Source organism: Grammomys surdaster, unplaced genomic scaffold (genome assembly GCF_004785775.1).
Source record: "Grammomys surdaster isolate TR1022 unplaced genomic scaffold, NIH_TR_1.0 60, whole genome shotgun sequence".
Classification (NCBI taxonomy): Eukaryota; Metazoa; Chordata; class Mammalia; order Rodentia; family Muridae; genus Grammomys; species Grammomys surdaster.
Window position 1 is genome coordinate 10,037,888 of NW_021604562.1, and position 24,118 is coordinate 10,062,005.

Consider the following 24,118-nt stretch of genomic DNA (forward strand, 5'->3'; position numbering starts at 1 on the left):
CCCTTCTGCCTCTCAGCCCCTGTGTCCCTGTGCACCTCTTTCCTCTGCCCCTCTGTCCTCTTCCCCTCTGCTCCTCTTCCCCTCTGCCTCTGCCCTTCTCCCCCTCTGTCCCTCTGTCTGCTGCCCCTCTGCCCCTCTGCCATTCTACCCCTCTGCCCCTCTGCCCCTCTGCCCCTCTGCCCCCATCCCTCTGTCCCTCTGCCACTCTCTTCCTCTGCCCCGCTGTCCTCGGCCCCTCAGTCCCTCTGTCCTCTGCCTCTCTGCCTCTGTCGTCTGTCTCTCTGCCCCTCTGTCCTCTGCCCCTCTGCCCTTCTGTCCTCTGCCCCTCTGCCCCTCTGTTCTCTGCCCTTCTGTCCCTCTGCCCCTCTGTCTCTCTGGCCCTCTGTCCCTCTGTCCCTTTGCCCCCCTCTATCCCTCTGTCCCTCTGTTCCTCTCTCCTTCTGCCCCTCTTTCCCTCTGTCCCTCTCTCCCTTCTGCCCGTCTTCCCCTCTTTTCCTCTGCCCCTCTGTCCTCTGCTCCTGTGTTCCTCTGTCCCTCTACTACTCTGCTTCTCATCCCTCTGCACCTCTGATCCTTCGTCCCTCTGCCCCTCTGTCTGTCTGTCTTCAGCCCCTATGTCTCTCTACCACTCTCTCCCTCTATCACCGTTCTCCTCTGCCTCCACCACACTGTCTTTCTGCCCCTCTGTCCCTCTGCCCATCTTCCACCATGTACCTCTGCATCTGCCCATCTGCCTCTGTCTTTCTGTCCCTCTCTCCCTATACCACTTTTCCCCATGTCCATATACCCCACTGCCCCTCTGTCCCTCTATTCCTGTGTCCCTCTACCACTTTGCCCCTCTACCACTCTGTTTCTCAACCCTCTACACCTCTGCTCTTCTGCCTCCTTGCCCCTCTGTCCCTATGCCCCTTTGTCTCTTTGCCCCACTGTCCATTTGTCCTTCTGTCTCTCTGCCCCTCTGCTCCTCTTTCCCTCTGTCCCTCTCCCCTTCTGCATCTCTGGCCCACTGCCCCTCTTTGCTCTGCCCCTCTGCCCCTCTGGCCCTCTGGCCCTCTGCCTGTACCGCCCCTGCAACTGCAGCTGTAGCTGTAGCTGAGAGAGCCAGGGCTTGCAACCTGCCCTGGACAGGCTACCCAAACCTCTGATTCTGTCCTAAGAGATTTAACACACCCAGCATTCCCAGCTGGACTGCAGCCCAGTGGAACCTTTGTCCACATCTCTGCTTTACCCTCTTCTCTCTGGCATACAGTGACCTCTGATGCCTCAGACAGAAGTGGATGGACAGCAGACCACACATATTAATTGCACTAAATGATGTTTCATATCTGGATGTGGCAGTTTGGTCATGTTTGCCTCTCAGATTACCTCTCTTTTACCCCTCCTCCTCCATCCCTTGCTCTTTCCATTTTCTCTGTCTTTCTTACCTAAATTACATGTACAGGTAAAACTGTGTGTCATCTCTCCGAGTCTAGTTAATTTTGCTTAACATGTTCTCCAGCTCAACTCATTCTCTTGTGATTTTCATGTCATTTTTACACTGCCAAGAGAAAGGCAACAAGAATGTGCAGTAAATACTTTCCTTGTCTATTTTGTTGATAGACATTTGTTATCTTGGCTATTGTGAATAGTGCTATAGTAAACATGGTAGCATATGTACCTCTATTGTATGATGTCTTCGATTCTTTCAGATACACAACAGACCTTGTACCTGGATCATACACTAACGATAGTTCTAAATTAATCGCGCTAGAAACTAAGGTGTCAGGTTATTAGGGACCCTTTTATCAAGCTCAGTAATGTCTGGAGAGATCTGAGCTACATGTGTCAGAGTCCAGAGCACAGAAAATATGCAGAGGTGTGGTGGGGTACCTCTCTGACTGACACGTGTATTCAGGGGACTGGAACAAATCTTCAGTTGTGTGGCTTCAACCAAAGATCCCTAAAGCAGTCAAACTTCTTTTCACATCCGTGGTTCTGGCCTTAAGCATCTCCTCATCATTTAGTAGATCACCGCCTAGTTCATAAAGAAGAGCTAAATCTTCCTTACAGTGTTGAAGGTAGCAGTCATTTCCCTCCCTGCCTGCCTTGTGCCCTTTCCCACGGTTTCCTTCACTCTCCAGGCCGCAGCCCTTTCTTCATCCTGCTCTTTACAGTCTCAGCTTCCCCTCTCCCTTCACGAAGTGCCCTGGTCCTCCTGCTCTCCCTTATGCCCCTGCCTGAAGTAAGCAAGGCTAGCAGTTCAGACTTAGTGCCATTTCCCTCCATCTTCACTGCATAGTGTGCTTTTATCCCCTCCCCCACCACCCCTGCTGTCCTGAGCTCACGGAGGAGAGGAGCCCGGACATCCAGTCTCTCCTGAGCTCTTTGAGACTGGGCCTGAGCTCTGAACTTCTGACTTGGTATCTGCCTTTTTTAGGTTTAGCACAGCTCCTGCTCAGTCAGTTGAGCTGTCCTGCATAGCCGAGCACTCTCAAAGTCTGCTTTGCATTCTTATTCGTGCATACACCCAACAGAAGTCTGGAGACTCTGGCCACACTTAAACAAAGTCTTCTTATCTTGATTAACCCAGGATTCTCCCTGAGCACAGGGATTCTTATGAATGGGTTTCCTTCTACCACCCTCCACCCCACAGCTCTCAAGTTATCAATCCCACAAGTGCACACAGCCATTTATTTTTTAAAGATTGGTTTAGTTCAGTTTACATGTGTGACTATTTTACCTGTGTATATGTATATGCACCATGTACTTTCATGGAATCTGTGGAGTTCAGAAGGCAGAAGTAGATAACCTGGCAATGGAGCTATGGACAATCGTAGGCCACCATGTAGGGTAATGATATCTGAATCCAGATCCTCTGAAAGAGCACCAAGGTGCTTTTAATCTCTCCAGTCCCAATCAAGCTTAATTTTAGAGACAGTGACATCAGTTATGGCCCTCAATGCATGACCTCAGTTAAGAGGTAGCTAAACCTATCTTTTTCCTCCACAGTAAGGGTCACAGACCTGGTAGCCCAGTATTTAGGTCAAAGGGGAGACTTAGCTACAAGCTATGTCTTGACTTTGGAGCAGACCAGCTCAGCTCCTTTCCATTTTCCTGTCTTGAAGCTCCTCTGGAAAACAGTCTCCCTTTCTCCTGTTGAAGAACCCAGTAAACGTTTTCCTTTTATAGTTCTAATGCTGTGACTTTGACGTCTCTGAGCTCCTGGACCTATCACCTTAGACCTCAGGTATTCATACTTCCATGTTGGGCCTTCACTCCTGACCTGTATGCTTGACATCTACTTATGAATCATATTCCAGAAGCATTGCTCCAGGCAGCTTTATGAAAGCTGGTTAAGGTGGACATAACTCCTGAAGTTTGAGTCTACTCTGAGGCTGGGTTAGAACCTCAAACTTCTTTCAAAAGAAAGACTCTTCCTAGGTTCAAAGACCTTTATTTTTAAGCTTTGCCTTAGATAGGCACTATTCCCAGACTCCTTGTACTTGAAAAAAATTTGCTGGGATAAAGAGACCTCTTCTCCTATGGGAGGTCTCATCTGAATGGAATCCTATTTTTAAATCCCTACTGACTCTGACCTATTTTTGACCAGAATTTTGATGACGGGAACTAGAACACTCATTGCAGTATTTGAAATACCTTATCAGATGTAGCAAGTTCTGTTCTCTGTTTCCGTCCTCCTCCCCCGTCTAGTCATCTTCAAACCTTTTCCCTCCTGGCCATGAATCCCTTAATACATGCCTTGTAAATCCTTCCCGTTTTCTCTTATACCCTGCCACACTGTTTCTTTCCCACCCCAGATTGTGTGCTACACAGTCACTGGCCCAGTAGGCTCATTCTTCCATGAAGGGATTCAGAGTTGTCAACAACATTGGGATGAACCTCTAGTAGAAGAAAGTCCATCAGCCAGGTACTGAGTACTTCATATCCTCAGATGGGCAATGCAGACATTCAAATAGGGCTATTTGATCCCTCATCTAATAAACAGTCTATAGATTACAGAAAATTCCATAGTAAGATCCACAGAAATTGAACAGACTTCTCCACAAATATTCAGTGTGTGTGTGTATGTATGTGTGTATATATATATATATATATATATATATATATATATATATATATATAAATATAAAAATGCTTATTTATCATTGGCTTTTGTGTTACTTATTTATGTGTTATTTAACATTCAGAATGACAGCTATAAGATCTGTCCCTCCAATTGTGTGTCTGTATATGAATAATACATACTAGATATTTTCTATGTCTGGTTACATGTATATAATGGATGCACCAACTCTCTTAAAGGATTTCTATTTAAGTTGGCTTAGAAATAAATGAACACTTACATAAATTAAATATTCACACACCTCATAGAAACAAGGAAAGAAAAAGATATTCTTCTCAAGTATACCTTTTCATTGCATCTCGAAATGAGGAATTGGCATGGTGGGTGGCTAGAGGGGTATCAGTAAACATTTGAACTGGAGATCATTGGCAATACCTGGAAAGCTACCAGCTCCTTCCAAAACAAAAATTGTACTTCTGATTCCTAAAACTTGTTTTAAATGTGCCATGAGTACAAGTAGGCAGCAGTGAATATGTATTTGATTAGGGATGTAAAGGTTTCTAGTGGACTGCAGTGACGTCAGTGCCAGGAATGCATCCAACTTCCTTGAAGTTAGCTTGTATTAAACCAGGTACATACAGCTTGGTTGCAAGCCCCTTTGGTTAGAACAGTGCTTTTCAACTTGTGGGTTGCAATCCCTTTGAGGAGGTCACATATCAAATATCCTGCAGATCAGATATTTACATAATCATTTATAATAGTAGCAAAATTACAGTTATGAAGTAGCAATGAAGATAATTTTATGGTTGGGGGGTCAGCACAACACGAGGAACTGTATTAAAGGGTCATAGCATTAGGAAGGTTGAGAACCACTGGTTTAGTATCTTATAGAAGGCTGCTCTCTGTGAAGCAAGTCAGATGGCCTCGGTGGCATTACAATAATCCTATTCTACAATTCTGTCAGCAAGCTCCTCAAACTTGGCCAGTGTTTACTGTGTCCAACAAAGTACCCTGTGCATGGGCTCTTGAGTATCAAGTGGCACATGTTCTGAGCTGTGCTGTAACCTAGTGCTTTCTGGTGCCTGTCTTTTCCACAAACTCAGGTGGTCTGGGGTCTGGGCTGGTGCTGTAAGCCTGGGTGAGCGGACCCCGATCCTGGCACCACTCTTCTGCTTCTCAACCTTCTTGTTTTTTACATGTGGCCTGATCAATTGCCCAGGAATAACAAGCTGTGTTATAGCCAAATGTGTCAGAATATGTGTTTAACAACAATGATAGGGTGTCTTTTGTGACTTACTATATCATATTACTAGGTATCCAAAAGTTATAATGTTGTGTTCATTTCCAAGTATTATGTGCCTTCTTGGGGACATGTAATAAGGAACATAATAGGCTCAAGTGCAAGTTTCTATTAGTGATTCTTTCTTTCTTTTTTATTTAAACGGATGTCGTATAGCAGTTTCATCCTGGATTGAAACCTTGTATCCTGCAAAAAAAAAGCCCACTGACCAGATTCACTAGGCCCCGCCCTCCCCAGACTATATAAATAGTAAGGACTGCTGTGCGTCACTCTCAGACCAGTGGAGCAGCCTGGAAGAGACCAGCAGAACTGCTTAGAAGGAGCAAAGAACAGTTGAGCTTCCTGGAAGAGGTTCAGACTAACTGAGCCACCTGGAAAGGCTCTGCAACCTATCGAGCTGCCTGCAGGCCTTAGAGTGTGCTTTGGGTTTCCAGATTTTATGAGCCATCACTCAGGCCGAGATAGGCTTTGGTGACAAAGCCGTCTTTGAGTCATCTCTGATCCTGTAAGCAACCCCTCGCCCATATTCCTGTAAGTAACTCTGGCAAAACCCATTTGTTCACCGAGGTGGAGGTAGCTATAACTGTGACTTTGGTCTGTGGTGGGCCCCCTTTCTGTGGTGAGTAAATGTATGTTGTTTCCCTAGAAAAGGTATGTTTCACAGTAGCAGCTGAGTGCAAAATATTCTTAGGAGGCAAAAGAAATAGGTAAAGCTAATTAATGTAACTGAGAATCAGACACAGTCCTTGAGGGTCCTAAGATACAGGCTTTGGCCCTGGGGCACCCACTTGCTACCTCACACTACTGTTCATCTCCTCCCTGCCTCACAGCTGCCTGCTCTTTCTATTCCTTTTATGCTCAGTCTTACTTCTTTTCCTCCTCTCTTCCTTCTTGTAGGTTAGACTCCAAGAAGGTCCTGGCAGTAAGTGACTGCTTAGGAGGAGTTTGATGGGATATACTTGGGTAAAGAGTCCGGGTTGGAAGGGAATGTGGCTATGACTTATGAGTCCCTATAATGTACACAGGGCTCAATGTCCAGTAAGTTGAATATTCAAAGGTATCCTAAATGTCTTTTGAAGATTTTGAGCAGACATACTTTTATGAGCCTCTGCTTTTACCACAACCTTTGTACATAAAAAAAAAAAAACCACCCTGGAGGCAGTCTTCTGTAATGTTTCAGTAGGTGAAGGCACTTGCTGCTGAGTCTAATGACCCAAGCTTGAGCCCTGGGGCACATGGTAGAACTGATTCTCTTAAGTTGTGTTCTGACATCCAAACATGTGCTGTGGCACATGCACACTATGGTACAGGTCTATACACACTTATCAAATACATTCAGTAATTGAAAGGGATTGCAATCTACTCACCCAACTCAATGTTTATCTGCCAAGGCTTTCATATTTATGGACATTGGTTTTCACATGTTTAAGACAAGATATTCACCCTACAACTTTCTTAGGAATCTTACTAGCTGCCCTAATATCACAAAGCTCTAGGATTCTACAATTGAAAGGAAGAAAGAAAAACTTTGCACTTGAAAGTGGGGACTGGAGAGATGGCTAAATGGTTAAGAACATTTGTTGTTTTTTCAGAGGACCAAAGTTCAGTTCCCAGTATGCACCTCAAGTGCTACATAACCACCTGGATATAAGTTGAGCAGAGGTCCAGTGCTCCCTGCAGTCACCCTGCATGTGCACACACACAAATAACGATCTCTTTCAATGGTGTCATCAAGGTTGTTTTTGCAGTGTCTTGTCCACCAGAATGTTACACAAACCTGGCTCCAACATGCCACTTCTGCTGGTGGAGGACAGTGGTTGGCTGTGTTTTTATTGTCCACTCAGAAATTTAGAAAAAAGGCAAACTGAGCTAACCATGTTCATATAATTCTCAATTCTTTCAATGTGTACTCAGTGAGATATAGAGACTAGACGTTCTCCAGAAGTTCACTTGGAGACCATGTGCTCAGTGTGAATTCTTATCCTCATCCCAACTTGTATATCCACAACAGCTTGCTCTCCTCTCCAGTCTCTTCCTCTGAAGGTTTTGATTAAATAATCAATTAATTAGGTACATCCCAAAAGCTACCCCCCATCCTAGTCCTCTCTGCACAGAATTCCTCCCCACATCCCCTCCTCTTTTCCTCTGAGGGGTCCCCTGGGTACCCTCCCAACATGACCATCAAGTCTCTGCAGGGTTAGGCATAGCCGCTGAAGGTTTTGATGGGTTCCAAGTTGAGCATGTTCTGCACGTGCTCCCTAGAGCCACTTCCATTGAGCACATGTCTTTTATAGGGATCGTGGGATAGAAAGAGGACAGATATGAAACTTACTAAAAGGCTGCAATTCCATTTCAATTTGCAAGACATTTGTGGGACGTAATGCTACTCCCTTGCAGATTCCACCATGGCTTCCCAATCCCATCATGTGGACCCCAATTTCTACAAACTGGAGGAGAATGAGATCGAGGTGACCTTTGATATTGAACAAGAGGCTGATGCAGCAGCAGCAGGAGGGAGCTTTGAAGAAGGTTCTCAAAATGGCTCAGACAAACTAAACTACCAGGGCATTCCAGATGACAATTATGATATGATCCTCATTGGCGATGTGAAGTATTTTGATAATGACATCAAAGATGAGTGCAGTGGGAGCTACCAAGGCTCTGGAGATCCACAGCTGGAGGAGCAGAAGAACGTGGCTGCTGCCAGAGTTCCACAGTTCAGGCGCACAAGACCGCGGATCCAGTTGGGTCTCACGCCCAGGCAGCTGAGTGAATTGGAAGACTTTTTTGAAAACACTAAGTACCCTGATGTGATCGCAAGGTATGTGGCTTGTTTTAGAAGCAATCCCAACTTCCATCCTTTAGGATCTCCTTTGGAGGTGCCTTCTCCCTGATATGGCCCCTCATATGCCTTGAGCCTCAAAGCATGAGGACCTTTGTGTTGCTGAGTATTGGAAGGAGATAGGAGATTTTTTTTTTTTTTTTGGTGAGGGCAAAGGCAGTATATTCATTCAGTGTTGATGTGTAGAAATTGATTGGTGCCTCTCAATTCCTTCCTTCAGTTTTCTTTTTGTTTATGTTTTTATTCCTCCCCTCCTCCTCTTCCTCTTCATGCTTCTCTCTGCCTCCTATCTTTTGTAATGGGAATTGAACTCAAGACCTGGTGGTTTCTAGGCAACCCCTCAACTAGTATGCCATATCTCCCTTGTTTTAATTAATTAATTAATGTATTTATTTATTGTGGTGAGATAAATGAAAAGCCACTTTTATGTTTAGGAGCTCAGCATCTTTAGATATTTATGCACCGGTATGTGACCTGTCTCCAGAAGTCTCTTCATCTTGCCAAGCTAAGATGCTGTCTCCTCTAACAACTTCACTTTCCCATCTTCTTTCCACAGGAGGATCCTTGCAAAGCACTTGTACCTGGCAGAATCCAGAGTGAAGGTCAGTAAATCTGAAAAGGTTTTGGATAGAGCACTCAGCTTCGGGACATGGACCATTTTCTTACAGCCATTATTAAAAGCGAGCGGAGGTGTGGTGGGGGGTGTCCTCGAATGTTTTATAATGGTTATCAAGCATTGAGTGTCAGAGTTTTCCAGAAAAGAAAATGGAGCAAGCACCCAGAAGCTTATAACTCTTTCCTACTGCTAAAAGCAGCATGATCACTTAATTAGGAAACAAAACAAAACACAAAGTAGATTACTTATAATCTGTATGTAAACATCAGATGAATAGACAGCATTGAATATTATAATTCTATGTATATAGGAGGACATAAATTCATACTGCTATATCCTCAGTGATTAATACTGGAGTCCTGACATTCAGATCATTTGCAGGACACTTATGTCTAGGGTCAGATAGTAGGACTCTAATTGACTTTAGGGACACTGTAATTGATGTAGCAAACAACGTAATGAAAACCATTCAGTTGTATCAAATGTACACTTGGATAAGAGCACAAATTAATTGAGACAAGGGAGAAATTCTTCCAAGAAACAGAGTTTTTCAACAACTAACCTGTGTTTAGTTCACCTAATAGTTATGTGGACACTTGTGGACAATAGGAGACACAAAGTCCACACGGTTGACCCTCCACCTTTGTAAGTCCATGGAAAGGTGATGTAGACAGTGGTAAGGTAAGTCCTCTTCCCTCATGCTGAGTTGTAGCTAACTGAAAACATTGCCAAAATAGTCAAGTTAGTATTTGGAGACATCTAGGGCTGATACCTTTGGAAATCAGTGTTTAAATGAAACAAAAAGAATGGAACAGAAGTAATTTCAGTTAATCTAATAAGTAGGACCTGATTAGAGGAAACTATGCAAAGTCAAAATGCAGGCTAGGGCTCAATGGATAAATCAGTTGCCAGATGAGTCTGAGAACCTGAGTTGGGGTCCTCAGCACCTGCACACAAGCTTAGTAGGTGTGGCAGCTCATCTACAGTCATAAGTAGGAGGTAGAGGCTGGGGAGTCTCAGGATGCTCTAGACTAGCTTAGTTGCTGAGCTTGGGGTCAGGGATAGACTCTGCTGGAGTAAATCATGTGAGGGGAAATATAGGAGGATGCCTGACTTCAGTCTCAGTCCTCTGCAAGCACCATACACCAGTCACAGATAAAGTAAAGGCTAGAAAGCCACTGCCAAGTGAGTTTTCTATTGGATAACTTGAAAACTGGAAGGGTTCTCTTTCCTTCGAAGGAGACTATGTTGAAGATGTAAGGTGTTTTTTTTTTGTTTTTTTGTTTTTTGTTTTTTTTTTTTAATTTGGGGAAAGATAGACTTCACTTGAAGGCAAAGTCATGTTTTTCTTATTTTCAAATGAATTTATTTTCTCCAGACAGTAAAGACTAATGTTTAGGTCATAAGGTCAAAAGCTGAGGTCATGAGTCCTCCCAAAAACTGAATACTCCATGTCAAATCAGAAAAGACAAAGGCAACACAGTGTGCTATAGTGCTAACTTTGTTCGGAGTGCATCCAGGCAGCCATGATATAAGCAGGCTGTGCTACCTGAAGTAAATACTGCAGAACAGCATTCCCACATAGTAGGTCTCTGAGTGCTGGCATCCTAACATCACGAGTAGGATCAACAGTAGGACCAGGCTCAGGTGGGAGATACTGGGAGGAAGAAGAGAGGCTTTCCCAGGATGGAGAGACAGAGTGAGAGGAAAAGAAAACCTGAAGGTGTAGGGGATTTTTCCCCTCTCCGAGCTCACAGGGCAGTGCACTGCAGCTCTAGAGAGACTGCACCTCTGGAGAGAGCATGGCCACAGGACACGGGAGAGGAGGAATCACTCACGTGCTCCTGTTTGTACACTCTGCAGTGTGAACTTCCCAAAGCCTTCCAGCCTGATTTCCTTTTCTTCTGGCAAACATAATGGATGGGCTTTAAGAATCAAACATGGGGAACTCTGGCCTAATGTGAGCTCACATGAGTCAGCCACTGGGGTTTTGGTTAAGTTCATGGAGGCATCCTGATGGTAGGTTCAAGTCCCCATCAGCAGGGCTTTGGTCCCCTGATCTTCTTTAGACTATACATCTCCATGACAGAGGGTTCCAGGCATGGAGAAAAAGTATGTGTAGTCACAAATGTGCAGTTTGAGAACTCCTTAATGTAACAAATACATGGAACCCCATTCACTAGGAGTCTGAGAGGATGGTGACATCTAACAGGTAACTGTGACTGTATGTTCATAGTTGGCCAATGTGTTAAGGAGGAGGCAGTTTTGTTACTGTTGTCCACGTTGTGGCAGATTGCCTTCCTGAATAGAGGTTCAACCTTAAGGCTTTGAATTTCATGGTAGAAAAACAGGGCCCAGGATGCCATGTCATGCTGGGCAAGAAGCAGAGCATCTATATCTTCAAGTTGCAGTTCTTCCTCAGAGCATTGCCTTCATCCTGAGCCCAGAAAACTTAAGAGCGCATGGAGAAGAGGGAGGGAAGAAGTGGCTTCCCCCTCTCCCTTAAACTCCCTGGAAGCAGGAGGGTGTCAAGATAAGTGAATAATTATTTGAATTCGTTTCATTCTCCTAACCCTATAGGTGACAATGTCACAGCTCTGGCCTCCTTTGGATGACCACCCTTGAATTCTAGAGTCTAAGGACTGGTGGTGCCTTAGGCACCCTCCAAGGCAGGCTTCTGTAAAAACCCTGTACATATAATATAATGTAATATAATATAACCCCATATGAGGAGGCACCATTGAGAGTTGGGATCTAACTGCTTATGTAAGACATCTCAAGTCCTTTGGTCAGGTTGCAAACAATCAGGGTGTGATTGTTGAAGTGTGTCAACGTCATTCTTATTTTTGACCTTTTCATACAGAAAATATATTTTGTTTCCTTAGAGTCATCCATCACCTCTGGCTCTTATAATATTTCTGCCTTCTCTCCTGCAAGACTCCTTGAGCCCTGAGGGGGGGGCTTTGATGATGACATCCCACTTAGGACTGAGCACTCCAGTGTTGTTTGGGGATGCTCACTCAGATACAGTTTATAGCTGATTGAAAGTATTTATTCCAGCCCTCTGGGACCACAGCCAGGTATTCTGGTGCCAGGGTGTAGCCCCGAGTGTCCAGAACACAGGGTTTTTAAAAGCAGAAACTACACTCTGGCATCTCACTCAGCAGCTGCAAGGGGGCTTTCCAGAAGAAAACACTCCGAAGCAAACTGTTTAACTAAGCTGGCAGTTTAACTGAAGCTAAGATGAGTTAGGGAGGACATTCCTGATCTTTGCTTCCTAGAATAGAGTTGGATAATTTTCCATGGGATTCTCCATCAAGGACATTAAATTCTAGTTAAATCTGAAATGGCCTCAGCTGGAATATGAAATGGGGGAACGTTTTTGTTGTATTGCCCTGACACAAAGTCTCTTACTCTCAAGCACAAGACCTTCACAGGTTTGAACCAGACAAAACCCCAGTCCTGACAGAGGGAACTGAACACAAAGTCCCACCTCCAACCAAGGAGTTATTTGCAATGGATACCTGCTAGGAGAGGGAATCAGTTTTCTCCAATGGAGAGACACTGAGTGTATGAAGCACACTGTGGGGCAGGCCCTATGCCCAGGAATAGTTCTGGCTGACTCTGCACTTTCTATGATTTTTGTTTGCTTGTTTGAGTTGTTTTAGTATGTTTTGGTCCTATTTTTTGTTTGCTTTGATTTTCATTTTGAGTTGTAATTGTCTTAATATATATTAAGAGAGAGAGAGAGAGAGAGAGAGAGAGAGAGAGAGAGAGAGAGAGAGAGAGAGGGAAGTTGGGTGGGTAGGATGGTGTGGAGGATGTGGGAAGTGTTTAGAGAGGAACAATCATAGTTATTTTGTATAAAATAATTTTAAAGAAAAAACCAAAACTATAAAAAAGCCAATTGTTCTGCTTAATGTAAAGGCTCATTGGCACATACAGTTACACGGTGTGGGTTTTCTTTTTCCAGCTGTGATACTGACTGTTGAATTATATACTAAAGCCATCTCTTTCATCGTGTCATTGCAGAGATGGTTTAAGAGACGAAGAGCCAGATACAGGAAAGAGCAAATGTTCAAGTGTGCATCTGCTGATGGGCAGAATGCCTTGCAGTAAAGCCTTTGGAGGAGTCCCGAAGCAGCGTCCTCTCCAGGCATCAGATGAAGGCACATAGGCACTAATACTGTCCATGGAACCTTATTCCTTCAGCAATAAAGAGACATGCATTCAATATGTTTCATGTCCTTTCTAGGGGTCAGTAAGTTGTGGATGTATATTATTGAGAAAATGTCATTGAAACAGAAGGACAAAGTGAGATGACAACCCAGAGTCATTTTTATTACTGCACAAATCACAAAGGTTTCTTAGGAGCAACAGAAGTCCTTACTCAGTCACATATTCTTCCCTGTTGCCACATTGTGCTAGCCTTACCCTGACTCTTGACCCTGTGAGAACAAATACATTAAATCAGGAGCAGGACAAGTTCCAAGTGAGAAGACAGTTCACAAAGAGGGCTGAGTTCCACCCATACTTGGGACATTACTCCTATCTCTGCAACAAATACACAAAGAGGTAACTGAGCACTCATGAGAGGAGGAGTGTGAACAATCAACTAGGCTGCCCCAGGTCTGTTGACTGTCCCTATTTTCAATGACGTGGTCACGGTACTAGGAGTCATTCTGCCACAGGTCCTATTGCTTCAAAGTAAACACAAGAGCCCATCCCATGCTGGTTAGAAAGATGTTTCTTCTCTTCTCCCATCCCTATGCACAAGATGCACAAGAGGCCAGGCCAGAGAGGCAAAGGATTCTCAGTAGATATACACCAGGCCAGGATAGGGGTAGACTTAGGTTGCAGGTTTCAGGACACGTGGGGAGGAATAGACTGTGTTAGCCCAAGGGCTATTGGAGGGGAGGCAGTGTGGAAAGTATACAGAGAGGCCTACACCTGCATTCCAGCAGGGCAGACACAAGAAAGGGGCCATAGCATGGTGGCACATGACATTGGGGTAGCATCTGTGATACTGTGAGATTCTGGCCAAGGCATGAGCTGGTTTTGATGCTGTGATCACTTGTGAGCTATGGCAGTCAGTCTCTAAGAAAGAGAGATGCAGCAGCATGTGTTGAAGGCCTCCTTGGAAACTGAGTACAGGTAAGTGGAAATCTGGAATATGTAATGGAGAAGATGGGTAAATAGTTATTTACTGGACATGTGTCTAGAAGTCTGGTATGACAGAGGAAGAGAGGATAGAGTGGATTTGGCAAAGCCTGGTATTTAAGAAAGTTTGTGAATGGTAACAGCATTGGGAAAGATGGAGGAAGTAGATCCACACAGCAAGTGTCTAGAGGCCAGAGAACATCCTTCTACCCAAAGCAGGACTGGGGTCACAGGTGCTGGAGTTGGAAGCTGAATTTAGGAACATGAGAAGGACCTAGAAGGAAGGGGCACGGTAGACAGATGCCTACGCAGGCAGAGAAGGGGTGTGAGAGTGAGGTAGCGACAGAAACTCCCTGGGGTCTAGTACCACATAATGCAGACAGGTTCCTAGTGTAGTCCTGGGATTTGGAGAGTGGCTGGTCACACAATATGGGACTGGCAGATCAGGGCTCAACAAATGCAGAGAAAGCTTCTCTCCATAGATACCAAAGAGCAATAAAGGAAGAGGTCCATTGCCAATGCCCAGGCCCCAGTTCTGTGGGTTCAGAGAGAGCCCCCACAGCTCCACATACCAGGAGAGGATATATGTAAACGATATACATATGGGAAGATGACCTCATTGTGGTGCGTGTTCCTTATCCATTGACTGCCATTTCCCCAACAAAGCATGCTGTCCCTTTTCCTCTGGCTTGCTATAAATCTTTAGATTCCATTCCCAAAAGCTTGTCACCAAGCTGTGAGCTCAAAACCCTGACCACTGAGCATCACTACCACAAAGGTCAAGACAGGAGGCCTGAAGGTAGCAAACTGTGGCTTCAGTGCAATGCTAGCCAGAACCTTCTTTCTCACCGAACCTAATGGCATGCTGTTCTGTAACAGTTTGCTCTGCGATTGAAACATTCCACCTTGCAGGCTTCCAAGCAGCAAGGTAAACAATACAAAATAACTTTAATATCTCCCCCAAACTGACCAGATTCAATAGGTACCTCTATGCCAGAGTAAACAAAAAAAGCAGAGTCCCTGGAGAGAAAGAAAGACTGAGCTGCAAAGAAGTCTCTCAGAAGACAAAAGCTGCAAACAAGATTCCAGACTAGATCAGCTGCCTGGAAGAAGCAGAAAGTAGTTGTGCTTCCTGGAAGGGGTTTAGACCAACTGAGGCACCTGGAAAGGGCATGCTCCGGCCTGTTGAGCTGAATGCAGGCTGTGCAGTTGCTCCAGGTTCCCAATTTTGTTAGTTCTCTGTCACTCAGAATGGGATGGGCTTTGGTGATACAGCTGTCTTTGAAACATTTCTCCTCCTGTAAGTAACCCTTCACCCATATTCCTATAAGTAACTCCAATAAAACATATTGGTACACCAAGTTGAACTTTGGTGGTATCCGTACTTGGATGCATCACAGGGTCTCTATTTGTGGTGAGTGGATGACTGTGTCTTGTCTCACCAGGAACAGTTTTGTCACACAACACATGCAAGTAGTTTGAGGGTATCTCAAGAAAGCCATGCTAGCCAGCTGGTGAAGACATGGCAGCCCAGAGAAACAACCAACATCTCACAGGGGCAGTGTTTCCTGTGATCAAGTGCTTGCTTCTCTAATCCCATGTTCCCTTCTGTATCCTATTTTCAGATCATCAGTTGAAATTCAGCCAGATGTTACAGTGATATGTGGCAGGGCTGTGTGTTACCCAGTGCCCTCTCTGCTTGCATGCGTTCTGTCCTTTTGCCCGCTGATTTCACAAGGTTGGCTGTGGGAACATGTGGCTGTGGGAACATTCCACTTTCACCCTGGCTATTTCTTCCCAGCCTGACAGTGATCCATTCGCCCTTTACACTTTTAGCATAAATATATCTCTAATAATGTATAAAGAATACACATGAAACAGGAACCCAAGGTGTATGTAGTGGCATATGCCTACAGCACCAGCATTTGGGAGCCTGAAACAAGCTAGTCTAAAGTACAAGGTCAGCCTGGGCTACATACCGAGCTCAGTCTCCATGCCGCATGTTTATTGTTCACCTCTATTTTAAATATGCCCTAATGGTTCTCTAGTGAAACTACAACTATAAAATAGATGCATCATTACTTGACTAGCTTGAACAATTTTCCCTTTTCAAATTATTCCATGGATATTTGCCTGTAATTCAAGAGGGTTCCAGAAGAAAAATGTATACTTAGTACTTTTTATACATATATGCAGGTGCCTGCATAATACACAAAACACAAGCTGGTGTTGTCACACCAGCCTTTTCTGCTCTATCCTATGTCTTTTTCCCTTTCAAGTGCGTCAGGTTCTACACTGAGGATGTCATGGTCTATTACTCAGCAGAGACTTCAGGAGTCACGTAGGCAATAGACAGATCTAGTAGAAAGGCTTTCCATAGCTTTATTATATCCATATTTAGAATCTGACCCCAGGCCCAAGCGTTGGAAAAAAGCTGCTGGATTTGTGTCCTTTTGTTTCCATAGGTTCTTCTGCTTTGGACAGCTGTATGTGGCAAGTTTCAGAGTGAACAGAAAAGTTACTTTCTCACACTGGACAGAGCTTCTATTTTTTCACCTCAGGAAAGACTCTTGTATTAGGCTTAGCAAACTCGAAAAGAAGCCTTGTTCTAGTCTCAGAAACCAGAACATTCTATTGCATCAAATGAAAGACATTGCAAAGGTCTCTCTTTTTGTAACTAGGGGCTGCATAGAGAATCCTTCTGAGGACTGCCCATCTAAGGGTGGAGAGGCTGAGGAGGATATGGAGTGATGTCTGAGGCACAGAACCATACAGAGATAACCCCTCTGAACCATTAGCCTGTATCAGTTAACTCAAAGAATACCTCAGTAACTTCCTTACAGCTCCACAAACACAAAAATGTTTAGTGAACTTGTAAATCTACAAGCCTGTGGGAATTAATTGCCTATACAGCAATTTGATCCTGCACACAATTGCCCAATTGCTAGAGAGGTATTTTGGTTCTGTGTATTGGCTAAGTCCCTTGTGGCTCACTGCACTGAAGATGTTTAGGAAATAGACTGCAAGAGTATGAATGAGCTTTGAAGCATCTATGCCCCTAGCTGGGCTGCCTTGTCTGATCTTGGTGGGAGAGGAAGCACCTAACCCTGTAAAGACTTGATGTGTCAGGGCGAGGGGACACTCAAGAGGCCCCAATTTCTCAGAGGAGAAGGAAAGGGGGTTGAGGGAGGGACTGTGTGAGGGGAGACTGGGAGGGGCAGTGATTGGTATATAAAATGAATGAATGAATGAATGAATAAATAAATGGGAAAAAGGAAAGGGCCTAGATCGTGTAATTTAAAACTTCATTTTCCTCTTGAATGCTTTTCAGTCCATACAGCTCTATAAGTATGTCATTTGGGCCTGACTTTGTCCATCTCACTAACATCTCTCTTGACTGATCTCATTCTCTAATGTTCAGGAAATGAGTTTTGTGAAAATGGAAACAATAGCAGCAACAAGAACAACAACAAGAACAACAACAAGAACAACAACAACAATATCCAATAATAGAACAGACAGTTCTGGGTCAGGGAGAAGTCATTAATGCTCCCCCTTTCACAGACTATAGGAGGAGCTGAGTAATAATATTTTCTGGACCTCAAAAATCATAGCTTAACCCAGACTGGAAGCTGCCACTCAAGGCAGAATACAACTCAATCAAATAAGAAATTCAGTCTCGGTCTGGAGAGATGGCTCAGTGGTTAAGAGCACTGACTGCTCCTCCAGAGGTCCTGAGTTCAATTCCCAGCAACCACATGGTGGCTCACAACCATCTATAATGGGATCTGATGCACTCTTCTGGTGTGTGTCTGAAGGCAGCTACTGTGTACTCAAATAAAAATAAATTAATGATATTTTTTAAAAAGAAGAAATTCAATCTCTTACATTTATGTAGATGAATCCATGAAATGTGGTCATGGAAAAATAATTTAAATAAAATATCTAGAGGCATGAGGTGCAGGTACCAATTGCTCTTGGAGCAGAGCTGGCTCTTCAGGGGCCCTTGTTGGAGGGAACAGGTATGTAGCATATTCTCTCTTCTGTGGAAGTTCCTCCAGTCTACTTTCTTCTGGCCACTTCCAAGACCTGCTTGGTTCCCTCTACCCTAAGGTTACCCCAGATCATCTCCTGCAATGTCAATCCCCAAGTATGGGTGCTGAACAACAGGGGACCTAAAACTGCCACCTGGTTTCCACTGACAGCTGCTTTAAGGCCCAGGCATCCTGCTGCACCTGCACAGAAATTCCAAGAGGGGGCTATAGTTGAAATACCCAAAGAAAGCCTGGAGAAATTCTTCAGGGAGTCCTGGGGCTAAACAGCTTATTGCATAGGAGCCACAGAAGTAGGCCTAGAAGACTAAGTCATCAGCAAATGTCTCCCCCTGGTGTACAAGATGGGATAAAACAAGGCCAAGAGAGCCAAAGACAAAAAGAGTGCTTTGAAGCACAGCAAGCCTTAGGAGGTTACCTGACTTAGCCACCTTGCTTCCTCCCCAGACATAGGGCACATTACCTGAGTCACACCGAAAACTAACCTCTCCAGGCACAGAGTACCCCATCAGAGAACAGGTGCCTCTCTCTAGTACTCCTTTCCCAGCCCTTACTGATGCCTGCTACTGAGAGGGAGTACGTAGAGATGAGAGACGGAGATGCTGTACTTGGGCTGGGGTGGGTTCTTAGTGTCCAGTGTTTTCCCCACTTCTTGTGGTCCTAAGCCCCTGGAGTCTTTGACCCTATGCATGGGAAGCCTGAGCAGGAAGAGAAGCTGCTAACATTGTAGAACTTCATAGCCTAGCTTTCCTGTCCTCCTGCTGCAGTTCCGGGGGGTGTGACAGGGGGATGTGAGTGTGTAGTCCCCCATATCTTCCCAACTGTGCCTATTCTTTTTAATCTTCTCTAAGGAGAAGTGAAAGAAACGCCGTAGAGAACAGGAAGAAGGTGGAAGGGGTCTTAAGTGTTTACATTCTTTCTCATCTTGTTTTTGGAAAAACTGAATTCCAGGCGTCCAGACAGAAATAGAAGCCAAGATGGTGGGGTTGAGGTAGCTGAGTCAAAGGTTGAGGGGTATATTTGGTCAGAATTGCAGCAAATATATTGTGACCCATCATCATTGGTTGGGTAGGAGCTTCGTGGACTAGTGGTGTTCCCCAGTACAGTGAACCCTATATTATAAGAAGAAACAGTCTAGAGGTGCTGGGGGTGCTGAGAATACTCATATACAGGTCCTTGCTTATGGTTATTGGGTAAGCTTCCTTCTGCCTTCTGCCTGTATTGAGTGGCACTGGGCTTTCTGGGCAGCAGATCATCCTGCCTGAGTCTACCTGGATTTCCAATGTCCTCTGCCCCTGGTTGTGAGCAGAAATATCCCTGATTCCTTTGTCTGCTCTCGGGATCCCTTTCCTCCTATTGTGTTGCCATGTCCTGTCTCAATATGAGGGGTTTACTTTGTCTTACTGTATTGGGTTTTGTCCTGTTTGATTGGCGTCTCTTGGAAGCCTGCTGTTTTCTGAAGAGGAAATGGAGGCTGAATGAATCTGTATCTTAGTGTCCCCCTAATTTCCTTGTCACCTGCCAATCCCAGTTTCGTTTCTGTTGATTAAGAGATGTAAATCTTGCAGAGGTCCTGAGTTCAATTCCCAGCAACCATCTATAACAGGATCTGATTGATGCCCTCTTCTGGCACGTAGATATACATGCAGATAGAGCACTCATACATTAAATAAATATTGAGAGAGAGAGAGAGAGAGAGAGAGAGAGAGAGAGAGAGAGAGAGAGAAAGAGAGAGAGAGAGAGAGATCTGATCTAATGGAGACTGGAGACGTGTGGAAGAAAGGATGCTCAGAACATTCCCAGGAAGCTTTTGCTGAGGAGGCTTCTGTGGCCCCTATTTCAATCTCTGAGTTGTGAACAAATTTTTATTTGTGCTAAAGATGCCAGAATATAACTTTGTCAAATTGTATGTTAGTGAAGCTGATATCAATATAAACACTCTAAAGAAAATGACGGAAAGTTGGAAGGCATTTCCAAGGCAAAGTGAACTTGAAAAACTGAATACACTAATGGATGTGAAATGACATTTTTAAGGGTACGGGCATGCTCTTGTGCATGGATGTATATTGTTGATGTGAGTTCATTCATGTGTGTGCTTAATGGGTGTGGGACAACTTTTGGTGTCATTCTTTAGGTGTGGTCCACATTGTTTTTTTACTTTTTTTTTGAAAATAGATTATTCTCTCAAAAATGCATCCTGACCACAGTTTCCCTTCCTTACATGTTGGGCCCCATTTCAGCCCTGGTTTGGGCCTTGAGGACTTGTCTTAGTCACTTCCGTACAGTGGTGACTCAACAGGACCTGTTTAGCCCTGTCTCTGCTTAGCTGTTGCTGATGCAGAACTTTGTCATTGGCCCTGTCAGTCACCACATACCCTCCATCACCCTTCCCCACCCCCTATGTCATCTCCCCCCACCAAAACCCCTCCTCCCTATGTTCCAAGTTTATATAAACAAGACGTTGTTACATTAAAGTTGAATTCCTGCTCCACAAGAGTCCGGGCCGGCCCTGGCCGGGTTTGTGCCCCGGCCAGGTGTGTTTCTTTGGGCCTCCGACACTCACCATCTTGCTCAGCCCCAGAGAGACCTTCCGCTCAGCCCCAGAGAGACCTGGCAGGACCAGGACCTCTCTCCTCTCACCTAGACCTGCAGGCAAGGAGCCAACACTTACACTCCTCCCAGCTCTCCCTAACTTCCCCAGATCCATTCAGCCTCAGTTTCCTCTTCAGAAAAGAGCAGGCCTCAAGAGACGCCAGGCAATAGGAGAAAAGGAATTCCAAGAGCAAAGGAGTCAGGGATATACCTGCTTCTACTCTCAGGAGTCCCAGAAAAAAACAAGCTAATAGCCATAACATATACACAGAGGATCTACTGCAGACACTTGCAGGCCCTGTGCTTGCACTTTCAGTCTCTGTGAGCCTATATGGGTTGATTCAGTGGGCCATGTTCTCCTGGTACCCTCCATGCTCTCTGACAGTCCATATTTTTTGAGCCAGGGTTTCTTACAGCCCTGCTGTATTTCCTCTTCAGCTTGCTGTGTGATTTTGTGAAAGTCACTTGACCACACTGTTTTATTTTTCCCATGTATAAGATGAGGGCATGAAGGCATCATTCTCATGGTTGGCTACCTGGTATCAGTTAGGGCTTCAGCCAGGCCTGGTGTGCCATCGCCATACCAAGCCTTGGCAATCTGACAAGAGTAGCATTTGCCTATTCACTGGGTACACCCGTATGGCTATGGAACACTGCTACTCATGCAGAGTGAAGATAATTTGTGAACTTTCTATGTGCTTCACTTCTGGAGACACTGGACTGATGGGCCAGCACTATAGGTCTATGTGCATTGGTCCACTATGATCATTACTTTGCTTCTGTTGAGCATTTCCCTGCCTTTTAGGATTCAATGCCGCTACTTGGCCCTTGTTACTCTGAGATTCAAGTGGATTCATTGCATTTGATTTTATCCAGTTGTGACTTCTGACTCCCAGTGTGAATTGTGACATATGAAAAATAGCAATAAATATGGCAGAGCCTTGTTCACAAGTCTGTTTCCTGAAGTATTCACAAAGAACAATCCACAGGGTCTTCCCAGTATGGAGAAGTCTGTGTTGCAGAACACATCTATGCCAGGGTTTCCCTGAACCTTTGATACCCTTTATCAACACAGAGCAAGGCATGTCCATTCACTGTTAACCTCTTTTATGTTTATTTCAAACATCAGTGAAATATGTAATGAAAGCCATGGCTGACCACATGCTTTGTTTATTTTCATTTTAGAATTATCTTAAAACACAAAAGCAAAATCATCTGTATAAATCATTTTTAAGTGCATATTTCAAAAGCATATTTCCATGTTGTTTTTGAACAGGTTTCTGGAAGTCTCTTTATGTTGCCAAACAGAAATATCTATTAAATACGTGTTATTTCCTCTGGCTGGACAGTCCATGGCTACAACCATACTTTTGCATCTCTTGAATCTGACTTAGCTATATCATACAGAACCTGCACTATTAAGTGTTTCATTTGGTACAGTGTCCTCCAGGCTCCCTAATAGGCTCACACACATCTGGATTTCTCCTTTCTCAAGGATGAATGATACCCCAAAGGGACCTTTGCAAAGATGCTACCTGCTTTCTTTTATCAGCATCTATGAAAGATTATTTGGGTGTGCAGACTGGCTAGGTTCCAACTGGCTAGGTTCCTGGGAGTTTCCCTTCAGGCCTGAGACTTACTAACATAATATTGTAGGCCAGCCAGTCTCCCAATGAAGGCTTTCTTTTTTATTTTCTTTGCTTTTTTTTTTTTGACAGTTCTACATCTGGTTTTTAAATGGAAGATTTGCTTTTTAATCAAATTAGAGTGTTTTTGCAAGTTTGGACCTAGGAAAATTCATCTCTCTTAAGTTAATGTTTTTCCTTTGTTACTTTATTCATATCTGTCAGAAGCAATTATCCAACATCTTAGAAAGAAATTTTCAGAAGTGTTCAAAAGTGTCTTTCACAGTGGTGAATGAATAGTACAGAATGTTTTGTCTTGTGTATTTCATTGAACAGTTTTTCCAATGAGAAATCAGTGATCTCCATACTAGCCAAAGAGAAATTTCATCGAGTTAAGTACAGCAAGATTATCGAGCTCCAGACAGCATTAAGCCTATTGGGGAAATTAATTGTTAGCAATTATTTCTCTAGTATCATACCAAACCTAAAAGACATTCCCTAAATTGACTTGCAGAGCACACCCTGAAAGATCTTGACAAAGGTACATGTGAAAGGCAAAGTACTCAGAGGCTGCTCAGTCCAAGAAAATGGCCTCCTCAGCAGCTCTAATCCAGTTTGGGAAATCAGGAAGGTCTCTGGAAAGTCTTGTGTAGGCTCTTTTAGAAGGCTGGAAAATCTGCATTCTGATGTCAGACAATGATCACACTGGAGATGGTAGAATTACTCACTCAGAAAAAGAGAATTCATATGGACACAGAGGATTTTCTTTTGACCTCATTATATCTGGTCTTCCAGTGGGAATAAGTCACCCATATTGAGGGATAATTCTCTCAAGAATTACCCTCACCATCTCCCACGGATGTGTCTCCTAGGTAAGTCTAAATCCAGTCAAGTTAATAGTCAAGACCACAGAGAAGGGAAGTGCCTCCCAAGACTTCAGAAAATTTATCTAGCTCAAGGTATCAGGAAGAAATTGGTCCTCCTTCCTTCAAATTACATTTCAAAAGAAGCCTCTGGCTATTACCTGGCATCCTGGGTAGACTGAAGAAAAGCACAGAAAGGGTACCCGGCACAAAGATAGGAAAAAAATGGTAAGAATAAGTTTTGTGATGTTAGAGCCAAGATGTCAAGCTTGCTAGCCACTGTAGGGGAATTTAGACCCTTCTCTCAGAGACACAAGAAAACAGCTAATGAAGAGTCACCAAGAGACACTTTCCAGATCATAGACAGAGAGGCAGGAACAACCAGGTTGCTTTAGCAAGATTCGACTGAAGTCACCCTTGCAGCTTGGGGTAAAGTCACCAGGAGTAAGAGCGATGGTAGGCAGAGTGATGGCCTCTTATGGACCCTGTAAATCTCCTGATCTTGGGCTTGTGTACATGGATTCAGAAAATTTCTGGATACCCAGTAACTCCTGAAAGTAATCATAAAGAAAAAACAAGCGAAAACAAACAACAACAACAAAATCTGGAACCTTCACTTTGGGAAGGCTCCCTGGTACACTAAAGAAGACCACCCTAAACATTTTAAACTGTAATCCTTTTGAACCTGAAATTTTGTGTGATCAAAGGTAGACAGGCACAAAACACTTGTACACAAATCAAACACTTACTAATTAATAGTAAACCATGAAGAATTTTACTTTATATATCATAAAAGGGCCCTAGACCTTAACACAATTGACTCCATGATGGAAGTACCTTTCAGGTCATAAAACTCAGCACATAGCACCACTTATCAAACTAAAATAAAGATCTAATTTATCAAAGTCCATAGTTTTGGCAAAGTCTCCAAATGTTTTAACAACCACCTTCTTCTTCTTCTTCTTCTTCTTCTTCTTCTTCTTCTTCTTCTTCTTCTTCTTCTTC

At 44.0% G+C, this 24,118-nt stretch overlaps 1 protein-coding gene across 1 annotated transcript; it reads left to right on the forward strand.

Annotated features, from left to right (window-relative positions):
* Positions 1-5,644: 5,644 nt before the first annotated feature.
* On the forward strand, positions 5,645-13,055 carry LOC114619181 (rhox homeobox family member 1-like). The gene is made up of 4 exons (XM_028765320.1): positions 5,645-5,894; positions 7,761-8,184; positions 8,762-8,807; positions 12,854-13,055. The coding sequence occupies exons 2-4, from the start codon at positions 7,769-7,771 to the stop codon at positions 12,938-12,940; spliced, it is 549 nt and encodes a 182-aa protein (XP_028621153.1). The 5' UTR covers positions 5,645-5,894; positions 7,761-7,768; the 3' UTR covers positions 12,941-13,055.
* Positions 13,056-24,118: the final 11,063 nt, after the last annotated feature.